This window comes from Oncorhynchus clarkii, chromosome 11 (assembly GCF_045791955.1).
Source record: "Oncorhynchus clarkii lewisi isolate Uvic-CL-2024 chromosome 11, UVic_Ocla_1.0, whole genome shotgun sequence".
NCBI lineage: Eukaryota > Metazoa > Chordata > Actinopteri > Salmoniformes > Salmonidae > Oncorhynchus > Oncorhynchus clarkii.
Window position 1 is genome coordinate 19,864,037 of NC_092157.1, and position 23,002 is coordinate 19,887,038.

Consider the following 23,002-nt stretch of genomic DNA (forward strand, 5'->3'; position numbering starts at 1 on the left):
TTCCTCTCCCCGGTTTGGTTTACTCTCTGGTATCTGTCTGAGTGTAGGTATCTCTGGTATCTGTCTGAGTGTAGGTATCTCTGGTATCAGACAGATGGATGGAACAGTTCTGTCATTTTGACATTGTTTTTCTCCATATTTAAGGTGCTTGGGAGGGATCCCTGAAACATCAATCCTACAAGCATCAGCATTGTTTAATACAGAGATAAGTGGCTGAATTGTTTATCTGGATCATGTGGAAGGGTCAGTTTGAGGCTGGCAGAGTGATGGCCAAGATGGTGTTCTTTTTCTGTCCTTCACTCAGGGATCTTCTTACCACTGCATTCAAGAGAGCGATAAGGGGTTCCCCCCCTCGTTCTTTATCTCCCTCTTTCTGTGAGGTATTTGGACAGCTGTGGATGACTGCTGTGTGGGTGTGAGGGGGAGAGAGTTATCAGGTTGTGCCCCCGATGTCTTGTTTAATACCTGACTCTGTGATCCTAATTGATGGCCAAACACTGTGGTCTGGAATGGCCCAGACTGTGTGTGTGAGTGTGGTGCAGATGGATTGTCTGTTATACAGAGAACCTGGAGGTCTAACACATGTATTGTGTTGAATTATTTCTTCTGTCTTCTGTTATTTCTTCTGTCATTTAGTGTGTGTTTATCTGACTGTTTTCTCTCCAGGTTACTCTCTGTGTCTGGGTCAATCCTACTTCTTCCGCTTCAACCATCCAGAAGAGGCCAGTCGTATGAAGAGCATGCTGCCCCAGAAGAGCCCTGTCTCTCCTCTGGCCTACAGCACAGGTAGCACACACACACTTGGCCCTACCCTCTTTCACCTCTCTTCTCCTTTGTCCCCCCCCTCTATAGATCCCATATCAGCCCCTAGTCCCACAGTTCTCATATCACTTCCTCTCTCCCAGTGTTAGGGTATAGTTACAGGTGGAGCCCGCCACGACAGGTGTACGTGATTGAGACGCGGTCATGTGTAACTGCTTTATTGAGGGAAAATGTACTTGCTTTGACTCTGGTTGTCTCACCCAGCTATCTTAAGATGACTGAACTAACTGTAAGTCCTTCTGTATAGAGGAGACTTAGCATCTGCCAAATGACTAAAATGTAAACTAAAGCATTCTTAGGTCCTTTATATGTTTGGATATCTTCAAACATGTGTTTTTGCTGAGGCAGAGGGTCTTTGACAAGTCACAGGGTTAGAAACACACACACACACACACCTAAAACACACTTCAAGACGGGTGGAATGTTTTTCACATCTGGCAATAGCTGTCGTCGTGGTGATGCAGCTGTGTTCTGCTGTAACCGTGGTGATTGATCTCTGCATTTGAACATGGTGTGTGTGTGTGTCTGCGTATATCATCGCTGCTCGCTCACTGTCTCGGGAGCTAGACAGCAGGAATGTACACACACAAATATACATCTGTATAGGGGTCACACACACTGAACTCAATTGTATAGCGAGGAGCTATGGACCATTTTTAGTGTTAATAGTTTTAAAAAGATTAGAGTGAGCTGATATTAACCAGACCTTAAAGGAAAATCTGTCTATTAATGGAGTCTACTGTGATTGTGTGTTTGTGTTTCTAACAGCGTCTCGAGACCAGATGTCTTCTGCTTTCTGCCCCATTTATCCCCCTCTTTACAAGGCTGAGGTTAAACCTTTACCCACTAGGACCCCTCGCTCACACAATCTTACCTACACACACTCATGTGTGCACACACAGGACATGCACAGTGAAAGATTAGTGGAATCATTGTGGGTAGCTGGACAGGTAGGATGACTGACAGTGAAGGTGAACAGGTGGTCACGTGTCAGGTGACAGAGGAATGGATGAGACTGAGGCAGGAATTCCTTTAACCATAAAGTGGTATATTTACTGAGTAGTCTGTGCTGCATCACAAAGGAAACAAATAACATGTATTCAATCAAACTCATAATCACAAAGATCAAGTCATAACAATCATTCACGATTAACATAATTAGGGAAGTCAACAAGCCAGTTCATTAAGAAGTCAATAGTAATCATCCGTGAGTCATTTAGGCTCGTAACTATTTATCATAAAACATGAAAGAATACCAACAGTGAATGGTTATTCAATCTGTAACCCCCATTAGTTTGATATCAAAGTTGATCAGTTAGCAAACAATGACGTTTCTCATTTCACCCTTTCAATTGTCTTCATGTGTACAGGTAATTCATTTCATTACATATTAACCATATCGATTGCATAATTGGCCTATGAGGATCCGTAGGGCCGTGATCATTGACAATTCACATTACATAATAGATTTGAAGTGTGCGCTCCAAGCCGCGCTCCGGTAATAACTATTAACAATAACTGATGGCCCACACCCCTGATCGCAACAGATAGTTCAGATGAAAGGTAACAGAGTCGGTGGACTTACATGGATTCATGGACGCACAGAACTTCTGGATCAGAGTTAAGGAAGAGAGAGCAGCGATGGCAATTTCCTCCTTTTATGGAGTTGAGATCTGTCTGACATTTCCACCTGACCTAATTAAAGCGCCCCTGGCCCAGCTGAGTAAGTGGCAATGAATTAAAGGATTATTCCAACAACTTCATGGGCCTTTTCTGCACACAGTATACATACGGTCCTGCACACATTTAGTACATGTATACACACACTTCTAGGTAAACACTTCGGACATGTGTACACACAAGGCACACATGTCCGTCTATAATTAGTGATTCTATGTGTGTTTTGGAGGTCATGTGTGCGTTACTGTCTTGACGGTATGTAAAGAGTAGTCCCATTACTCAGGGTGAAATGGCTAACCTTCTTGTCTCCTTTTTGTTTAGCTCTTTGATGAGTAAAATTACTAGGTTTCCTCTCCGTTGGATTTTCAAGGGGGGATTGAAGAAATTCCTGACCACTGAGAGGTTTTCTATTTCCCCAGGAAGTCGGTTGCCCTGCTACTTTTAGAGACCTGAACTACCGTGTGTGTTAGTTTTAAATATGAGAATAGGTGGGAGCGTGTGAGTGAGTTCTTCTGTGTGTGTGTGTGTGTGTGTGTGTTGTCTGTATGTGTTGGCTCTTGGGCCCTCAGTGTTATAGGCCATTTACTGGCAGCTCTCTGCTGTTTGGGTTATGAGTATCCTGCCAAGTCCAGCTATGAATAGACTTAGCTGCAGGTACAACCACCATATAACTTTCTCCTTTACTCTCAGACCAAAACCACACAGAAGAAGGCACACATTGACGCACCTATACACAGAGATATTCTCAGAATAATAAGAACACCCTCAGACCTATAGGCTTCAACAGACGAAACAGATGATGGACAGAGAGCTCGTGTAGAGGATGGTTTTTAACTGTTCACTTAGTGGTGAAGATAAGACACTTTCAAATAACATGTCTTTATGTGTATTCTTTTCTGCTTTCTCCTCCTGTATCTACTGTTGCATTGTCAAGAAGGAACCTGCAAGTAAGCATTTCGTTGGATGGTGTATACCATGTGTTTCCTGTACATGCAACTTATACAACTTAAAGTTGAACTCTTCTCCCTCCCCATCTCCTCTCTCTCCCTCCCTCCCCAGACTATCTGAAGTTCAGTAGTGACTACAGCCATGGGGTAGTGGGAGGGGCCGGCAGTGCAAGAGGGATGCGTTCTGCCTCAGAGCTCCGTGATTTGATGGACACCTTACAACGAAAGAAGATCGCCCTGGAGACCAGCCTGAGAGCCAATGGGGACTCTAGCCCCTCCTACTTCAGTATGACACAGGTATGACAGCTGTAGCTCTCAACGAACCCCAGCAGAACTGAGGCATGCAGTAGATGGACATGATTTTACACTTCTAATGTCTTTTCCCCTCTCTCCCAGTCTCCACCCACCACGCCTGTGACCTCACCCACCTCGATGTCGTCAGCCTATCAAGAGCAGGCTAGGCGTTTCTATGGCTCTGATCGCCCGCCCCTCTCCGTCAAAGCCGCGGTCCCTCCCTCCCCCTCTCGGCGCTCTGACCCCCCTTCCTCCCGATCCGTCATGACCCGGAACCAATCCTACCAATCACAAGACAGCCTGCTGGCCTCCCCTGGCGACGGGCGACGACAACTAAACCCAAACTCCTCCCCCCTGTTGTCGATGTGGAACGGTGGAGGTTCCTCTAACTCAGTGGCCGGTGGTGAGAGCCTCTCCTCTCCTCCTCCACGCTCATCCCTCTCTCCAACCAGTGGAGCAGCCAGCGTGCCCTCCAGCCCCCGCCTGGGACGCCGAAGTCACGGCAACCATGAGCCGACACCTAGCAACCGAACCAGGAAGTACTCTGCAGGGTCGATAGGCGGCATGATAGGAAGTCACAGCCTCTCTCTGCCCCGCCTCTGCCTGTCATCGTCGCCACGTTCCCATGATAATGGAGCCTTGGTGCTCTCTACCCTCCCCCCGACCTCGCGGCGCTCTGAACCTCTACGTAACTCTTCTCACAACAATAGCCAAAACCACACCACAAACAGTAACTACAACCATAACCAAACCACTAACTTTAACTACAGCCAGGCCCAAAACATGAACCACAAGGGGAACCAAGGTGAGGGGGTGGTATCCATCTCCCTCTCCTCCCCAAAGTCTCCCACCCAGGCCCCTCCAGACGTGACTGTCCCGTTCCGATCAGGGGGCTCCTCCAGTCCCCGCGTGGCCAAGAAACTCAGCCTCACCTCCACCAGCTCCACATCCAGCCTCCAGGAGCCAGAGTGGCCAGCCAGCTGCGGAGTCTCCCCTGGACCAGAGCTTTTTTTCGGGGAGAGGGAGCACAGGGCTGGCAGCCTGGAGCCTGGTCTAGGGTTAGGGGAACGGAGACAGTCTTTTGGGAAGGGTGGGCTTGAACCAGGGTTCGGTCTGGGGGAGAGAAGACAGTCCTTTGGAAAGGGAGGGGTAGAGCCAGGTTTAGGGTTAGGGGAACGAAGGCAGTCATTTGGGAAGGGAGGAGTGGGGCTGGGGGCGGGGGTGACCCCACCGGGGGGGTTCAGGGCGAGGAGTGGCAGTATCAGCTCCCTGAGTGGGAAAGAAGAACTGACTGACTACCACCATCGCCAGAGAGATGAGAGACTACGAGAACAGGAGGTGGAGAGACTGGTGAGTACTGTGTGTATTTTTTTAAAGATCTGAATGAAATGGCAAGGCTATGAGGTGGAATCAGATATCTTCCCTCTGACCTCTCGACCTCCTAAACACACTCTTCGGGAGCTACACTGTTGGGGCATATACACACAGATGAATATGCACGCACACGAACATATGTTCCCTCGGGGAAGTACTGCCTCTGGCTGCTAGCCTATGTTAACATGCTCCGCTATTCTTACTCTGCTGGGTTGGGTCCGGTTTAGAGGAAAACACTGGCTTTTTTGGGCCCTCTGTGGTTTTGTGTGTGTGGTTCCGTAAGTGGGGCCATCTGCAGTTCAGCACAGTTAGGTTGGTTTGGATCGTTAGGAACCCATAACAGAACTGTCAGATGTGGGCTAGAACCAGATTGTATTAGGAGAGCAGAAATATAGGGCAGGTGGATACACACGCTCTCTTTTTCTGACACACACACACACACACACACAAAGTAAACAGGGCTAAGTCCAAAATAAAGACGTGCAGCCACAACTACGGCTGGTGGCTTTCATACAAGTGTTGGGCAATGTGAACGTCTTTTGAGGTGTGCTGAATATTCCCAGAGGATCATTCCTCAAAGTATTTTCCCTGGCGATGTAAAGGCTGCCTTCATGGGAGAACAGACAAACATGTTGGAAACACACATCTATGCACCAATCACTCAACAGAATTAGGCTTTATCTCAATAGTCTAAAATGGCTTCCTCTCCTAGTCTCCTCTCCTTCATCTTCACTATTGTAGACTATTGAGATGCGTCTCCTCTGAATGCTTACTCTGGATCTACTCTGCCCTCTAGAGGCGAGACAGGAGAACTTTCACTACTACTCTGTCCCTGAATTCACTATTGGGAATTTTTCTCCACCAGCTGCTCCTATGCTGGGTGAGGGAGAGAGGGAGATCTCAGTAAAACAAAAATAATGGCGTTCCAAAAAAGGCCCAGTTGCCAGGACCACAAATACAAATTCCATCTAGACATGGTTGCACTAGAGCAGTGGTTCCCAAACCTTTTATAGTCCCGTACCCCTTCAAACATTCAACCTCCAGCTGTACCCCCTCTAGCACCAGGGTCAGCACACTCTCAAATGTTGTTTTTTGTCATCATTGTAAGTCTGCCACACACACTATATGATACATTTATTAAACAAGAATGAGTGGGAGTGTTTGTCACAACCTGGTTCTTGGGAAGTGACAAAGAGCTCTTTTTGGACCAGGGCATAAATAATAATAATCAATAATTTTGCTCTTTATTAAGCCATCTTCCCAATAAAACCTTATTTGTTCATCAACAATTGTGAATGACTCAACACTATGAGTAGTGAGAAGGATGTGCTTCAAAGGATGCACATAACTCTGCAATGATGGGTTGTATTGGAGAGAGTCTCAGTCTTAAATAAATTTCGACACACAGTCTGTACATGTATTTAGTTAGTACATATTTAGTACATGTATTCATGCTAGTGAGGGTTAGAGGTTGACCGATTTTATGATCTTTCAACGCCGATACAGATTATTGGAGGACCAAAAAAAGCCAATACTGATTAATCGGCCGATTTAAATAAAATATATATATTTTATTTATTTGTAATAATGACAATTAAAACAATACTGAGTGAACACTTATTTTAACTTAATATAATACATCAATAAAATCAATTTAGCCTCAAATAAATAATGAAACATGTTCAATTTGGTTTAAATAATGCAACAACAAAGTGCTGGAGAAGAAAGTAAAAGTGCAATATGTGCCATGTAAGATAGCTAACGTTTAAGTTCCTTGCTCAGAACATGAGAACATATGAAAGCTGGTGGTTCCATTTAACATCAGTCTTCAATATTCCCAGGTAAGAAGTTTTAGGTTGTAGTTATTATAGGAATTATAGGACTATTTCTCTCTATATGATTTGTATTTCATATACCTTTGACTATTGGATGTTCTTATAGGCACTTTAGTTACAGTGTAACAGTATAGCTTCCGTCCCTCTCCTCGCACCTACCTGGGCTCGAACCAGGAACACATCGACAACAGCCACCCTCGAAGCAGCGTTACCCATGCAGAGCAAGGGGAACAACTACTCCAAGTCTCAGAGCAAGTGACGTTTGAAAAGCTATTAGCGCACACCCCGCTAACTAGCTAGCCATTTCACATCGGTTACACCAGCCTTACCTCGGGAGTTGATGGGCTTGAAGTCATAAACAGCGCAATGCTTGAAGCATTGCAAAGAGCTGCTGGCAAAACGCACAAAAGTGCTGTTTGAATGCTTACGAGCCTGCTGCTGCCTACCATCGCTCAGTCAGACTGCTCTATCTAATCATAACTTAATTATAATATAATAACACACAGAAATACGAGCCTTAGGTCATTAATATGGTCGAATCCGGAAACTATCATTTCGAAAACGAAACGTTTATTCTTCAGTGAAATAAGGAACCGCTCTGTATTTGATCTAACGGGTGGCATCCCTAAGTCTAAATATTCTTGTTACATTGCACAACCTTCAATGTTATGTCATAATTACGTAAAATTCTGGCAAATTAGTTCGCAATGAGCCAGGCGGCCCAAACTGTTGCATTAACACTGACTGCGTACAATGAACGCAAGAGAAGTGACACAATTTCACCTGGTTAATATTGCCTGCTAACCTGGATTTCTTTTAGCTAAATATGCAGGTTTAAAAATATATACTTCTGTGTATTAATTTAAAAAAAGGCATTGATGTTTATGGTTAGGTACAGTCGTGCAACGATTGTGATTTTTTTTCCAAATCACTTTTGTTAAATCATCCCCCGTTTGGCGAATTTGGCTGTCTTTTTTTAGGAAGAAATAGTCTTCACACGGTTCACAACGAGCCAGGCGGCTCAAACTGCTGCATATACCCCGACTCCGCTTGCACAGAACGCAAGAGAAGTAACACAATTCCCCTAGTTAAAAGAAATTCATGTTAGCAGGCAATATTAACTAAATATGCAGTTTTAATAATATATACTTGTGTATTGATTTTAAGAAAGGCATTGATGTTTATGGTTAGGTACACGTTGGAGCTACGACGGTCCTTTTTCACGAATGCGCACTGCATCGACTATATGCAACGCAGGACACGCTAGATAAACTAGTAATATCATCAACCATGTGTAGTTAACTAGTGATTATGATTGATTGATTTTTTTATAAGATAAGTTTAATGCTAGCTAGCAACTTACCTTGGCTTCTTACTGCATTCGCGTAACAGGCAGGCTCCTCGTGGAGTGCAATGTAATCAGGTGGTTAGAGCGTTGGACTAGTTAACCTTAAGGTTGCAAGATTGAATCCCCGAGCTGACAAGGTAAAAATCTGTTAACCCACCGTTCCTAGGCCGTCATTGAAAATAAGAATGTGTTCTTAACTGACTTGCCTAGTTAAATAAAATTGTTTAAAAAAAAAACTACTTGGCCAAATCGGTGTCCAAAAATACCGATTTCCGATTGTTATGAAAACTTGAAATCGGCCTTAATTAAGCGGTCATTCCGATTATTATTATTATTATTATTATTATTATTATTATTATTATTATTATTGATGAGGCTCTCTTGTTCTCACGTGTGTTACCACTCCACTATGTCTCCCTGTCATGGCTTTTGCGCCATCAGTACAGATACCAACACATCTTGACCACCAAAGTCCATTTGATGTCACAAAGCTGTCCAGTACTTTAAAATATTCTCTCATGTTGTCCTTGTTTCCAGTGGTTTGCAGAAGAGGATGTGTTCCTTAATATACCCCCCATAAACGTAACGGACATATACCAGGAGCTGTGCCAGGTCCGCCACGTCTTTTGACTCATCCAGCTGTAATGCATAGAATTCACTGGCTTGTATGCGAAGCAGTAATTGGTTCCAAACATCTCCTGCCATGTCACTGATGCGTTGTGAAACAGTGTTGTTTGATGAAGGCATTGTCTGTATAGTTTTTATGGCCTTTTCCCAAAGGATTGTCCACGCCATATCCGCGGCAGCAGGAAGAATTAAGTCCTCCACAATAGTATGGGGCTTGCCTGTCCTAGCGACTCGGTAGCTCACCCTATAAGACGCTTCTAGCCCCTTCTTATTAGTGGTATCTGTTGCTTTAATACATGTCTTACTACTCTAAAGTCGTCTTTATTCTCGCTCCAAAAACTCTGGTGGCTTATTTTTCAAATTGTCATGTTTCTAAAAGTCCTCGCAGTCCTCGTGAAGGTTTCCCGCGAGAGAGTAACGGTTAATGTGATTGGATGTTAATTATTTGACTAGGCTACCTGTATTTGATATTGTGTGGTTATTTCACTGAACACTGGATGGTTTAATTGTTTTTTTGGCAGTGAAATGAGGCTACTCAGGCGAGAGAGAGAGAGAACTCCCCCAAATGTATAGCCCCGTTGGAAAATATAAATGTCCTGTTTGAAAATGTGAAGAAAAAAAGTTACAAAAACAATAAAATATTTATTTGGCATATCCTCGACGACATTGTGTGTACCCCTGTAACTATTTGATGACATTTGAAATGTCTTTACACTCACAAAAGTTTCAAAATAATGTTTCCTGTAAACATTTGTTATTGTTTATTTCACTTTTGTATATCTATTTCCCATGCCAATAAAGCCCTTAAATGGAATTGAAATTGAATTGAGAGTGGTGGGTAGAGACAGGAAAGGAGAGAGAGAAAATGGAGGTGGGCAGAGGGGGAGATTGTGAATAGGGATGGATGGAGGGAGGGAGGGTAAGAGTGAGAGGGTGTAGATCAGGAGAGAGGGATGGTGAGAGAAGAGGAAGGATTGCATTTCTATATCAGTATATCCTCTCCTGTGGGAGCCAGGGCTGTTTGTGATCAGATCAGGTTACACCCAGAGCCAGTTGCTGTTATTAACTGTACTGCTCCTTTTGTGTAGTAGGTCTACAGCGGTTTGTCTCCATTAGTACTGAATCAGGTGTCAAATTGACAGAGTATTGCTTTACTCTGCTACTTGTTGACTGACCGTTGTTATTAGTGGCCTCTGTTTGTGTGTGTAGATGTGTATGCATGTGGGATGTATTTCTAGTCCCTCTCCTGTGTGTTTGGGATATATTTCCAATGTTGTATGTAGTACGTTGGGCTTTTCCGGTTGGAGAGTCTGACTCCGAGCCAATAACATTCGCAGGAAAGCCCCCTGCTGCCTCTTCTCTCTCACACATACAGACACACACATACATGAATTCTCTCTCTCTCTCTCTCTCTCTCTCTCTCTCTCTCTCTCTCTCTCTCTCTCTCTCTCTCTCTCTCTCTCTCTCTCAGCAGTAGTCACTCAGTTCTCAGGGCGATGTGGTTTCTAATTTCTCTCACCTGCAGCAGTGCATTGCAGATAGCAGCCCACTGTCTTTGTGAATTTCTATATCTAGTTCAGTAGCACAGCGCTAGTAGTTAGTTAGTTAGCTATAGGTTTAGTTTTTGTTATTGTGGGCTGTCGTTATTCTCTGAGAGAAATATAAGGGCTATGAGAAAATTCTGTTTGCCCTGTGGAGTGTCTGTGAGGAGAAATGCTCCAAATGGCAGCCATGCTTCCACAGGTAATATCTGTGTATTTGGCTTTCAGTTGGATACAGATAAGAATCCATGTGTTTGCTGTGTGTGTGTCTCTCTCTCTCTCTCTCTGTACATATATATCTAAGTATGTCTGTGTGTGTAACTCTGTATGTACGTATTTGTGTGGGCTTCTAACTGTGTGTGCTGTGTTGTAGGAACGCCAGCGGCTGGAAACCATTCTGTCTCTGTGTTCAGAGCTGGGTCGATCGGAGCAGGACAGGGAGAGGGGTGTTGGTTCTAGTGTCGATACCGGTGCTGGTCTAGCCGACCTTCAGATGATCAACCGGGAACTAGAGAAACTCCAGGTCTCTGACGACGATGAGTCAGAATCCGTCTTCTCTGACTCAACTGTGAACGGAAATGGGGCCGGTAGCGGCTCGGAGAATGGTTACTATGGTAATGACGAGGAGCGTCCAGTCCGACATCGACGGAGCAGCGGCCACCGGGACAACATGGCTGAATCGCCGGCCATCATCCTACGAAGCTCCGCCACCTCGCTCACCGCGCACCTGCCTAGGACTAATCGGGTGAGAGTTTTTCACTTTCTCGCTCGCTTTTGCTTTCTCTCTCTCTCTTTCTCCCATTTATATTTGATCTCTTGTTCCCTTTCTCCTGTACTTCTTTCAGCCAACATCCCTGCCTCTCTCTCTCACACACACACACACACACACACACACACACACACACACACAGATACATAAGGTGCTACTGCTGTCCTTCCTCTGAGTAAAGCTTAATTAAGCCTTGTTAAATGATTGACAGGAGGCAGAGTGTTTATCACCTGGCAACCTGTTAATGAGACCTCTGGTCAGGCAATCCTTACACAGGCCTAATCAAGCTTAATAACAGCCTATGAAGCTATATGCAGCTTAATGTAGCTTCTCATGACTAAATGAGAGTTAAAGGAGAGAGAGGAGAGTGGTAGAGAGAAAGAGAGCTCCCCTCTCACTGTAAACAGAAGAAAACACACACTAGCCATGGTCACGGCTCAACCCCTCCTTGTACATTCCTTAGTTCTGATGTGGAAACTCCTCTGGAATCTGACTTACCTTACCATTTAAGGTCCACATACTGTATTTATATTTTCCCTACTCTCAAACATGTGTTTTCTTCTTAGACCTCCACGGCAACCTATTGTTTTAGAGGTCAGAGTTGTCTGTTGTTGTGCATTAGTCTTCTATTTAACTGTGAGAACCCGGAGGTGCTGGATACTGTCAAAATTGGTTGCTGTAAGAGGTCACACACACATGAGATATTTACAGTCTGGTTATTAGATTAGAGAGTGCTAAGGATAGCAACCTAAGGTGGGCAGCATGTGTGTGTGTGTGTGTGTGTGTGTTCCGTATGAACAGCTGCATAGTTTCTGGTGAGTAATTGAATAACAGAAATGTACTCTACAGAGTATCATGTTAATACCTATAACTTTTCTATGAACCATAGTGTTTTTCACCCCTCATTCAGGACAACCTGTAGCTTTTGTTCCAGCCCTGCACTAACACACATGATTCAACTAATCATCAAGACGGAATCAGGTTTGTTAGTTCTTGGCTGGAAACAAATGTGTTCACTCCCTGTAGCTCTCCAGGACCAGTGAATAAAGAACATAGCATAGATTCCATTGTGAGAGTGTGACGTCATCTTTAGGCGCTGGTGGAGGAGGGCCAGCGGAGGCAGGAAGTGACCCGTGTGGAGGAGGAGAGGATCCAGGTGCTGAACAACATGGAGGAGCTGGAACAGAAGATCAAAGAACTGGACAACCAGATGGACGAGTCTCTCAGAGAGGTAGGATGGAGGGAGAGGGATGTGCTAGAGAGGGGGATGGAGGGAAGTAAAAATGGTGGAGAGAGATGTAGGGAGGTAATAGAGGTAGAGCAAGATAGAGACTCACTCCCTCTTTCTCTCCGTCCAGGTGGAGGTGGAGCGTGCCCTGGTGGAGGCAGAGCAGCAGGCAGAGCTAGCGGCCTTGCAGCAGGAGAGAGATGCTCTGGAGACACTCAACACCAAGATGTCTGACATGGAACAACAGGCACAGAACCAGAAGACTCCGGTAATACCACTGTGTGATAACACTGGGGCAACTGGGATCAACGCAACATGAGGGAGGGAGAGAGAAAGAGTGTGTGTCTGTGTGTGTACTGCTATATGGAGTTTCTAAGAGTTTGTGGTGTCATAAGCACTGTGTGCATATGTAATGAGCATGCTGCAGTATGTATTCTCTAGCCACACCCATACATACATTGATTGACATGTGACTAGCTGACTTGGTATGTGTAAATCCCTGTCATGCAGTCTCCGGTCCAAATATACAGCTGTTAATACACAACAGGGTATAGTGGTCACTACCCGTGTGTGTGTGTGTTGACACCCTCTTCTCCTCTGGGTCATGTTCAGGCCTGCTTCCGGAGAGTTCCATTAACCCTACAGCTGGCAGATACATGAGAGAGGAACCACATACCATATGGGGGGGGGGGGGAGAGGAGAGACAGAGTCTTCCCCTTACACATTTTGGTGATTACAGATCTGATGAGAGGAAGATGGATAACGAGCAGTTGAGAAAAAGACAAAAATAAAGTTGACTAGTTTGACACATACTGTGTCTGGTCAGTTAGCCTGTTTCTCCTGTGTCTGGTCAGTTAGTCTGGTTTCTCCTGTGTCTGGTCAGTTAGCCTGTTTCTCCTGTGTCTGGTCAGTTAGTCTGGTTTCTCCTGTGTCTGGTCAGTTAGTCTGGTTTCTCCTGTGTCTGGTCAGTTAGCCTGGTTTCTCCTGTGTCTGGCCAGTTAGCCTGGTTTCTCCTGTGTCTGGCCAGTTAGGCTGGTTTCTCCTGTGTCTGGCCAGTTAGCCTGGTTTCTCCTGTGTCTGGTCAGCCTGAACGTCTTGGACTGTTGGGGGGCTGTGTTGAAGACCCCTTTCCCTCTCATAATAACCCTCATCATCCCCAACCCACAGCTGTATCAGTCCTTCCCTCTTCTCTGCCCTCTAGTCCATTCTGCTTTCCTGACCACTGTAACACTGTAGTAACTAACTCTGCCTCCCGACTCCCACTAACGCTACCATCCTCTCTCCCTCTGTCCTGTGTCTGCTTGTCATTCCTGTGTGTGTGTGTGTGTGTGTACTGTACCTCTGCGTACATATGCACATTTGAGCGTGCTTATATGCTTGTCGTGTGTGTGTGTGTCAGGCGTGTGTGTCGCTGCAGGCTGAGAGGGCTAGGGTAGAGCAGCTGTCTCAGAGTGTGTGTGAGCTGCGCTCCCAGCTCCACTGCTGTCCTGAGGCCATGAAGGAGCCCCTACAGGAGCAGCTCACCAGGGTCAGTACACACACACACACACACACTTCCTGCTAAAAACGTCCTGTGACACACCTTCCCCACCTGTTCACCCATCCTTATCCTCTTGTTCCTTCCCCCTATCATTTATCTACAGGAGGGTCTCTCTTCCTGTCTCGCTCTTCCTCTTCACCTCTCCTCCTGTTTGTCAGTTTTAATGTGTCATATCATGTCCGTCAGGAAAGCTCCACACAGTCAGCCTGCTCATGGGGGATAGTAGCAGTTTTTTGATAGGATGAGGAAGCATGATTGTGCAGCAGGTTTGGCGAGAGCATGCCTTGGTGTGGTTGTGTGAGTGTGTTTGTGCTTGTGTGACTGAATGCTCTCTCCCTCATGCAGAAAATAGTAATTGAACACTTGCGGACAGCCAAAATGTTATAACACAATCTGAGAAAAACGTGTGTGTGCGTGTGTCAGAACTCTGAGGTGCTGGAAGCTGAGACGAAGCGTTTTGAGGACCTGGAGTTTCAGCAGCTGGAGAGAGAGAGTTGTCATGATGAGGAGAAGGAGGAAAGCACACAACAACTCCTCAGAGAGATAGCTGACTACCAACGGAGCACCGTCACACGCAAGGTACGGTGTGTGTGTTTTGTGTGTGTGTGTGTGTATGTATGTGTGTGTGTTAAACTACTGTATGTGTGTGTTCCAAGGAGAGGCTGGTGGCGCTAAATAAGCAGGCGGGACAGATTACCCAGCAGGCTCAGCGAGAGAAGGACAGCTTCCTGAAGGAGCGGACCAACCTGCAGATGATGCTGCAGAAGGTATGTACGCGCAGTGTGTGTGTGTGTGTGTCTGTTTGTTTGTTTTGCAACAGACCATTGATTTCAGTCCTAATTGCATGTTAAAGTCTCTCTCTCTCTCAGGAGAAAGATAACCTTGCTTCTGTGGAAAAGAAGTATGCTGACCTCACAGGTGGCCGGGGCTTCCCTCTCAGCCCTATCAGTCTCAAGGAGGTATGTTTGACTATTGCCTAGCAACCTTCTTCATTCCCACCCATGGTCCCCCTCGTCTCACTGTCTTCCTCCTCTTTTCCTCTCCTTTCCTCCTTTCCTGTTTCCTAGGATACGGCGTCGTTGGCTGACGTGTGTCAATCTCCTAGTGGCCAGTCCCGTGACCACGCCTCTTCCTCTCTTTCTTCTCTTATCCTTCCTGCTGACCTGCTAGTCCTATCCTCCCTCCTTTCTTCTCTTTCCATAAAGAGCGCTGAGGTACTATGTCCTCCCTCTATCTTTCCAGATTTCTATGAAATATGACCTATAATAAATGACAAATAATGGAGTGAAATAGTTTTCCTTCCAAAAATGGTAATTAAGTATGTTAAAAAGCAGCTTTTCTGTTTTGGAATGATGTGGGCGTAGCCCAACAACATGACCGGCGTATACTGGTCATAAAAAATATTCATGTGAGTAGACTGCTGATTGGCCAGCTCATCCTCCTCAGAAGGATGACATCATCCTCTATGATGAAATGGCAAGCGTTTTTTAAACGGTCTGTTTGAGATACAAGTTTGAGGCGGGGTTTTTGAAGTGTTTTTCTTCTCTCCAATTTATACTTTGGCCACAAATACGAGTATAGGACGAGTCAACAACATTATTTGTGTATGCGTTAACATAATTTAAAAAGTGAGAGTTTCACTGGACAGTTACTTTAAGCTAGTGTTTCTTAGAATCTTGGTCCCTTGTATCAAAAAGGTTATGGTCAAAACGATAACATGAGAACTATGGAATGAGTTGTGTGGGTTTGATAGTTTTTTGTAGATCCAGGAATCTTGAGGTCGAGAAGCACTTTTTACAGCCCGTTTTAGAAACACCTCCTCTTGTCTTCCATTTATACAGTGATAATAACACATTGCACTGGTAACAAACTGGCCTTTAAAGATGTTCATATTGTTTATGTTTAACCTTCTCTCTTCATTCATTGTCTATGTGAAACTAATGGAACAGTACAGCTCTCTCTGTTGCTGCAGTTTAACTGACCAAGCTAACAAAAAGTTTTAACATGGCTGAATCTCTCTCTATCTCTCAACCCCCCTCTTTATTTAATCTCTCTCACTTTTAATCTCCCTCTCTTTCACCATTGTTTATCCCTCTCTCTGTCTACTTCATCTCTCCCCCCTTTTCCCTCATGGTATGTTCCAGGGCTATGTAACAGTCAGTGAGATCAATGAAATTTACTCCCAGCTGGGGGGGAACCCTAGTCCCGCCCCTGCCCCTGTTCTGGCCAATCCCTCCCCTGATTCTGAGCCTAGCCCCCCCACTGACGACAGCGCCCCAAAACCAGCGGAGGACGAGGTGTGTGTGTGTAAGGGGCACGTGTGTTTGTTGGTCAGTAGGTGTGTTTGTGTGGAGGAGGATAACATTATTTACAGTGCATTCAGAATGTATTCAGATCATTTGACTTTACAGTCTTATGCTAAATGACAAAGTGAAATCTGATTTGTAGAATTGTTTGCACATTTATTAAAAATAAAAAACAGAAATACCTTATTGACATAAGTATTCAGACCCGTTGCTATGTGACTCGAAATGGAGCTCAGGTGCATCATGTTTCCATTGATCATTCTTGAGATGTTTCTACAACTTCATTGGAGTCCACCTGTGGTAAGTTCAATTGATTGAACATGATTTGGAAAGGCACACACATGTCTTTATAAGGTCCCACAGTTGACAGTGTATGTCACAATGTATGTTTTAGACCTGGCTGCCCGGCCAAACTGAGCAATCAGGGGAGAAGGGCCTTGGTCAGGGAGGTGACCAAGAACCCAATGGTCACTCTGACAGAGCTGCAGAGTTCCTCTGTGGAGATGGGAGAATCTTTCAGAAGGACAACCATCTCTGCAGCACTCCACCAATCAGGTCTTTATGGTAGAGTGGTCAGAATGAAGCCACTCCTCAGTAAAAGGCACATGACAGCACACTTGGAGTTTGCCAAAGTATTCTCAGACCATGAGAAACAAGATTCTCTGGTTTGATGAAACCAAGATTGGATTATTTGGCCTGATTGCCAAGCATCTCACCTGGAGGAAACCTGGCACCATCCCTATGGTGGTGTCTGAAAACTTTCTGAATGCACTGTATGCCTTCCTCAGTTCTCCATGCATTTGCCTTTCAGTTTTTCTAGATGTTATATTTTGTCTGCTGTACTCTCTTTCTTTGATGGTGTTCCTCTCTTCCTCTTTAAGCTCTGTCGCTCCTCCTCTCCTGTCGATTGTCCGTCCTCCTTTTCCTCCCATCCCCTATTGCCCCGCCGCCCCCCTCTCACCAAAACCCCCTCGGTTCATTGGCCGGAGGACATGGTGACCTATCGTGACCCCTCTCCCCTCCCTGACTCTCCTCCTCCTCCTCTGCCTGTCAAAAAACACAGCCACAACAGGCAGGTAAAGGCTGTGTGTTTGTGTCCTGTGCTGTTTGTGTGTATGCGTGTGTGATTCTGACTATTGTGTGTGTGTGTTCAGCACTTCCGTTCACTGGAGGAGAGAAAGAGGTTAGTGAAAGAAGGTGGGGCCCACCTGAGTGACACATTACCCAGGAAGAAGACCACGTCCATTGTCACCCCTCAGTTCAACTGTGCTACACTAGGACGCAGCATGCCTAACAAGGTACACACACACACACATTCACTCTCTCTCACACACACACACACACACACAAAATCACCTTTAATCTCTCTCTCTTTCTGGTCCTCCACAGTCCCATCAGCCCCTGGTCCAGAGTTCTAGCTGTGGCAGTATTTTACCCCGGGGCATGTCTGTCTCCTCCAATAGAGACACAGATAAACGGCGCCTGCACAAGGGTGAGGACACACCTCACGCATGTGTAAACTGACCGCGAAACTGAAGTAGTGAGAGGGGAGGGAAGAGGAGTTTGTCTAGGAGAGTTGTCTGTCACACCACCAGTGACCCTCGGGATAAGTTAGTCACACAGCTTACCTTATAAGGCAAGGGTTTCAACCTATAAAAAAGATGGATCATCAGATGTGTGTGTGTGTGTGTGTGTGTGTGATGGGTGGACAGAAGCATGGTTTGTTTATTTGTTTGGAGCGAGATTTGAGGAGAGGCAGGAAATACTCTGCTGTTGTGAAGCATCCGTTAATAGGTCCTAGTAACCCATGGATAACGTGTGTGTGTGTGTGTGTGTCTGTGTGTGTTGTGGTGAGATTGAAGCCTGTCCCTTGGGGTGGGTCATCAGAGGGGTGTGGTGTGTCTGACCCTCTTTGGGTGATGGTATCAGGCTTCCTGTGTGTGTGTCTTTGTTGTACCCTACTGTAGTGTTACATTACTCCCTTCGTAGTGACAGTCAAGTTGGAGGTCCACTGCTTGTGGTTGTTCATGTTGTTCTGGGATCTATTTTTTGGACTACGGTTTTGGACATTGTTATTTGGACCTTTTGGTTGTGGTAACTTTTTGCACCTTTAGTTTGCTGTATGTGTTTTAACCGTGGCTGGTCAGTGTGATCAGAGGGAGGGCCAACAGTCTGTACCGTACGGTCAGACTGTGGTCCCTGAGGTGGCGAGCGGTCATGGAGAACAGGGCTCAGTGCAGGGAGGGGTACAGACAGGTAACTCGATGCACAGCTTCTCTCTCGCGCTGTTTTAAAGTATACACCGGTTTCTGGTCTTTGTTCTCTCTCTCGGACCCTGTGTGCTTTGGTAGTGGTCTCTCTCTTTCTGACTGTGTGATTTTGTTGTGGTTTCTGTCTGACTGTGTGTGGTCTTGTTGTGGTCTAGGTCAGCCGAGCTCTCGCGCCGCCTCCCAGTCCAACGTGTACCTGGACACCTACGGTTACTGTGATAACGGCCAGGCATACGACACCATGAGCGTGGACAGCTCTGACTCAATGGAGACCAGCATCTCTGCCTGCTCCCCGGACAACGTCTCCTGGTAGGTGGGGGTGTGTGTGTTGGGGAGAGTGAGAGAGGAGAGGTCAAGGAAAAGGGGGATATGTGTGATACGTGTGTTCAGAGGCTGAATGTGCATACCGATCATATGAAGTCAGTTTCTCATTTTCTATAGTGTGAAACATGGAGGGAGAGAGGTGAATGTTCATGCATGTTGAAACATTTGTGTGTGTGTGAGGGGGGGGTTGAAGGTTAGGGGAGTCAGGTTACAAGCGGGGATAGCTATTGAGCGGTGGTAGATTTGGGCTTCAGCCTCACTGGGGTGAAATAATGTGTTCTGCATGCAGAGTGCTCTCTCTCTCTCGCTCTCTCTGACTCTGTATCTCTCTCTGTACCTCTCTCGCTCGCTCTCTGTCTGTCTGGAGAGGGTTCAGGCCAGCTCTACACCTCTGGGTTTTAGATGGGTTAGTCTGTTTCTGTGGTCCAGAGATCGGAGCTGTTTGCTTGTTTCTGTGCACCGTGGAGCTTTCAGTGACACAGCAAAGCACAATTAGGTTTTGTGGTTTCATTTCGGATTGGACTGAAGGTAAAATGGGATTGGTTCTGTGAACTCCTTTCACAGATTCTGTATTCTGTGGGTCTTGACTCTGGTTGGTTATTTTTGGGTTAAATTGGACTGGACTAGCTTGGAGCATCTGAATGGACCATTGGTTCCATTCCCTCTCGTTTATGCAGGTAAGCGTCAGGTTGCTTATATTTCTTGGCTAGTGTTCCTGTTGGATTACCTCTCTGATCCGCATGGCGCTGTAATCACACATACACACACAGTGCTCCAATCAGGATAATTCCCAAAGGAGTATCCATGTAGCCTCGGGAATGGAACACCATATGGAATACTGCATCTCCGTAACGCCATCACTGGAGTGACGTGTGTGTGTGTACTAGTTATGTAAGAGAGAGGCCTCTTTCTGACAGGAACAGGAAAGAGAAGCCCCGTGTGGCTCCGTTGGTAGAGCATGGTGCTTGCAACGCCGTAGTACAAAAAACGATGAACGCATGCACTCACTATTGTCGCCCTAGATAAAGGCGTCTGCTAAATGAGTCAAATGTAAGCGAAGAGATGTCGAGAGGACAGAGAGGGTTGAGAGAAGGAATGAAGGATTATGGTAGAGATGAAGCGGAAATGGATAGAGGAGGAGTTAGGGGGGGGGGGGATCAGAGACCTATTCCAGGTGTTTCTTTTGAAGTGGAAATGAAAAGCAGCAGACTTTGCTGTGACACACACACGTCCAGGCTGGTTCTAATGTGTTCCAGCAGGGCCCATTCTTAATGACTGTGTGTGTTCCATGGGAAGAATAAGTCCTGTGCTGCATCATTCCCAGCCTGTAGAATGTCTGTGTGTGTTGCAGTGCCAGTACGTCTAACGTGACCAAACTGGAGGAAATGGAGCGTCTGCTGAGACAGGCTCAGGCAGAGAAGAATCGCCTCATAGAAAACAAGGTAACATACACATGTGCACAGATAAACAAACAAATACACACACACACACACACACACACACACACACACACACACACACACACACACACACACACACTGAAATCTAAAGTAAAGCATGTGTTGTGTCTGGTGCAGGAGCAAGAGATGGAGTCACGCAAACAGGCTCTGGAGGAGGAGAGGAGGAGGAGGGAGGATCTGGAGAAAAGACTGCAGGAGGAGACCAACAGACGACAGAAACTCATCGACAGGGAGGTGAAACTACGGGAGAAACAGAGAGCACAGGTGAAACAATAGGCATACGAAACAGTATCTCTCCAGGACTAAGATTGCTGACCACTAGAGTAACCTTTAACCCCTGTCCCCACAGTCCCGTCCTCTGACGCGCTACCTGCCAGTTCGAAAGGATGACTTTGACCTAAAAGCCCATATAGAGTCAGCGGGCCACAGTGCTGACACCTGTTTCCACCTGTCCCTCACGGAGAAGACATGCCGAGGATTCCTGGTCAAGATGGGGGGAAAGATCAAGACCTGGAAGAAACGCTGGTTCGTCTTTGACCGCAACCGACGAACGCTCTCCTACTTCTCAGGTAAAGAACGGACAGGTACCATGGACTGGAGTGTGAGTAACACACACCTCTTAAGTCCTAACTTCTGGTCTGATTGTGTATTTCTTACTGTTGTGTGTTTTGTCTCTGCTGCAGACAAGCATGAGGCCAAGCTGAAAGGGGTCATCTACTTCCAAGCAATAGAGGAAGTTTACTATGACCACTTAAAGAACGCACACAAGGTACCTACTCCTTTGTTGTGTGTGTGTGTGTGTGACACGGTCTTTCTCTTATTAAATGCCCAATCCTTGTAGCCTTGCTGTATCTGATCCCTATTCTTCTCTCCCCCTCTTTCCCTCCCCCTCCAGAGTCCTAACCCGTGTCTGACGTTCAGTGTGAAGACTCATGACAGGGTCTATTACATGGTGGCCCCCTCTCCTGAGGCCATGAGGATCTGGATGGATGTCATTGTCACTGGGGCTGAGGGATACACTCAGTTCATGGTGTAGAAAGGAGCGATATGGCCATGGCGGAGGGATACACCCACTTTATGGTGTAGGAGACTTGATCTGTACGCGTCGGAGGGATACACTCAGTTCATGGTGTAAAGAGGGGTGCTTCGGAGTGGAAGGTTACAGCCAGCGTGTGGTTACGACGACAGGACTAGCTCCTCTCTTTTCTCTGTGACACAGATGGACTGTTGTTTTTATTTCTGTATTTTAGGACGTGCTCTCCAACAGTGTGCCTTAACTCTCACAGTAGCTCCGCTGGGATTGGCCAGTGTTTTTATGCATCATTAGTAAACAAGCAAACAGAACGTTCATTTCAATTCCAGGTTGTGTAGGGTCAAATGATCAGGCGGCAAGTTACTGATATTTACTCATCCCCAAAGACCTCAGGTCTCCTGTGTGTGTGTGTGTGTGTGTGTGTGTGTGTGTGTGTGTGTGTGTGTGTGTGTTTTCGCTACATTGTGATCACATAACCCAGAGGTGCTAATCTTTTTGTATGGTGTCTTTTCTCATGAGGCCAATGTCCTCCATTGCGTCTTCTAGTGTAGCCAAAGGTCAAGTCATCTGTGGTAAAATACAATACCAAAGGTTGCTACTTGGGGAATAGGTTGTCATTGAGATGCAGCCTTATACATGTCAGTGGTAGAATAAATACAGGATCATATAGGTTAACCCTCACAGATTATAATCGTGCTGGTCGAGTTTTCGCTGCGTATTTTATCGTTGACTAACCAGATAGCTATCTATATGTTAGCTGTGAGTTGTATTTATCAAATGCCTTGTTTAATGGCGAGCAGCCTTGGCATATAGGCTTACTGTATGTTAGTGCTCAGTCATGATGCTTTTCCTTCCCACCATCATATAAATCTAGGTATTCCCTCTCATCAGTAGAGGGTGACAGCTGAACAGTCTGAGGGACAGAGGATGACCCCTAAACCATCCCAACTCAACCCTACCACCTTCTGCAGTGAGTGTAGAACTGAAAGGACAGATGGAAGCAAATCCAATCCATTTTTGTCACTTGCTTCATAGACAACAGGTGGAGACTAACAGTGAAATGCTTACTTAAATGACTCAATTCCACCCTGCCCATTATTTCTACTGTATTCTTTCACATATGAAGCATCCGGGGTCGGGCTAGCCAGGCGTTTGATTCATTATCGGGCATTAATGTGCTTTTTAACCATTATATATATTTTTTAAATGGCAGGTTTTTTTATCATGTAGCTATATCATACTGTATTTATGCTATTGATTATCAATGCATGTATCTTTATTTCTGCATACAGAAAAAGCAAGAACATATATTAAAGTAAGAACATATTGTTACTTAAAAATGTGTTTGGTCATTTTTCTTGAAAATATGTTTTCATGAGACATTGATTTGAATGAAGGCTCTATGATCCATGTAAAGATTCTGTTTATGCCAAACGTCACTGGGAAACTCTGTGATCAGAAGCAGCAGTGTTGTATCAGAACCGCTAGAGGGGTGATCTGGTCCTGTATTCAGACTGGCTCTCAGTCCTCTTGGCACATTGTATACACACAGGGGTTACATGACGAGAGACCTTCAACCAAAGAACAGGGTCACTTCTCCCACG

At 45.7% G+C, this 23,002-nt stretch overlaps 1 protein-coding gene across 7 annotated transcripts in view; it reads left to right on the forward strand.

Moving 5' to 3' along the window:
- The window catches only part of LOC139420337 (pleckstrin homology-like domain, family B, member 2b), a 46,852-nt gene extending 24,114 nt beyond the window's left edge, over window positions 1-22,738 (forward strand). For 3 of the 7 annotated variants that reach the window (XM_071170323.1, XM_071170327.1, XM_071170328.1), the window contains 19 exons: window positions 667-786; window positions 3,562-3,746; window positions 3,846-5,093; window positions 10,842-11,213; window positions 12,331-12,468; window positions 12,596-12,733; window positions 13,865-13,993; window positions 14,429-14,584; window positions 14,662-14,772; window positions 14,875-14,964; window positions 16,150-16,302; window positions 17,466-17,609; window positions 17,701-17,803; window positions 18,737-18,890; window positions 20,257-20,347; window positions 20,483-20,629; window positions 20,715-20,934; window positions 21,049-21,134; window positions 21,261-22,738. In XM_071170323.1, coding sequence (XP_071026424.1) covers window positions 667-786; window positions 3,562-3,746; window positions 3,846-5,093; window positions 10,842-11,213; window positions 12,331-12,468; window positions 12,596-12,733; window positions 13,865-13,993; window positions 14,429-14,584; window positions 14,662-14,772; window positions 14,875-14,964; window positions 16,150-16,302; window positions 17,466-17,609; window positions 17,701-17,803; window positions 18,737-18,890; window positions 20,257-20,347; window positions 20,483-20,629; window positions 20,715-20,934; window positions 21,049-21,134; window positions 21,261-21,401 — 3,926 coding nt within the window. In that variant the 3' untranslated portion in view covers window positions 21,402-22,738. The remainder of the gene's footprint in view (window positions 1-666; window positions 787-3,561; window positions 3,747-3,845; window positions 5,094-10,841; window positions 11,214-12,330; window positions 12,469-12,595; window positions 12,734-13,864; window positions 13,994-14,428; window positions 14,585-14,661; window positions 14,773-14,874; window positions 14,965-16,149; window positions 16,303-17,465; window positions 17,610-17,700; window positions 17,804-18,736; window positions 18,891-20,256; window positions 20,348-20,482; window positions 20,630-20,714; window positions 20,935-21,048; window positions 21,135-21,260) is intronic. The other 4 variants (XM_071170324.1, XM_071170329.1, XM_071170326.1 and 1 more) reach the window with 2 other exon arrangements.
- Window positions 22,739-23,002: the final 264 nt, after the last annotated feature.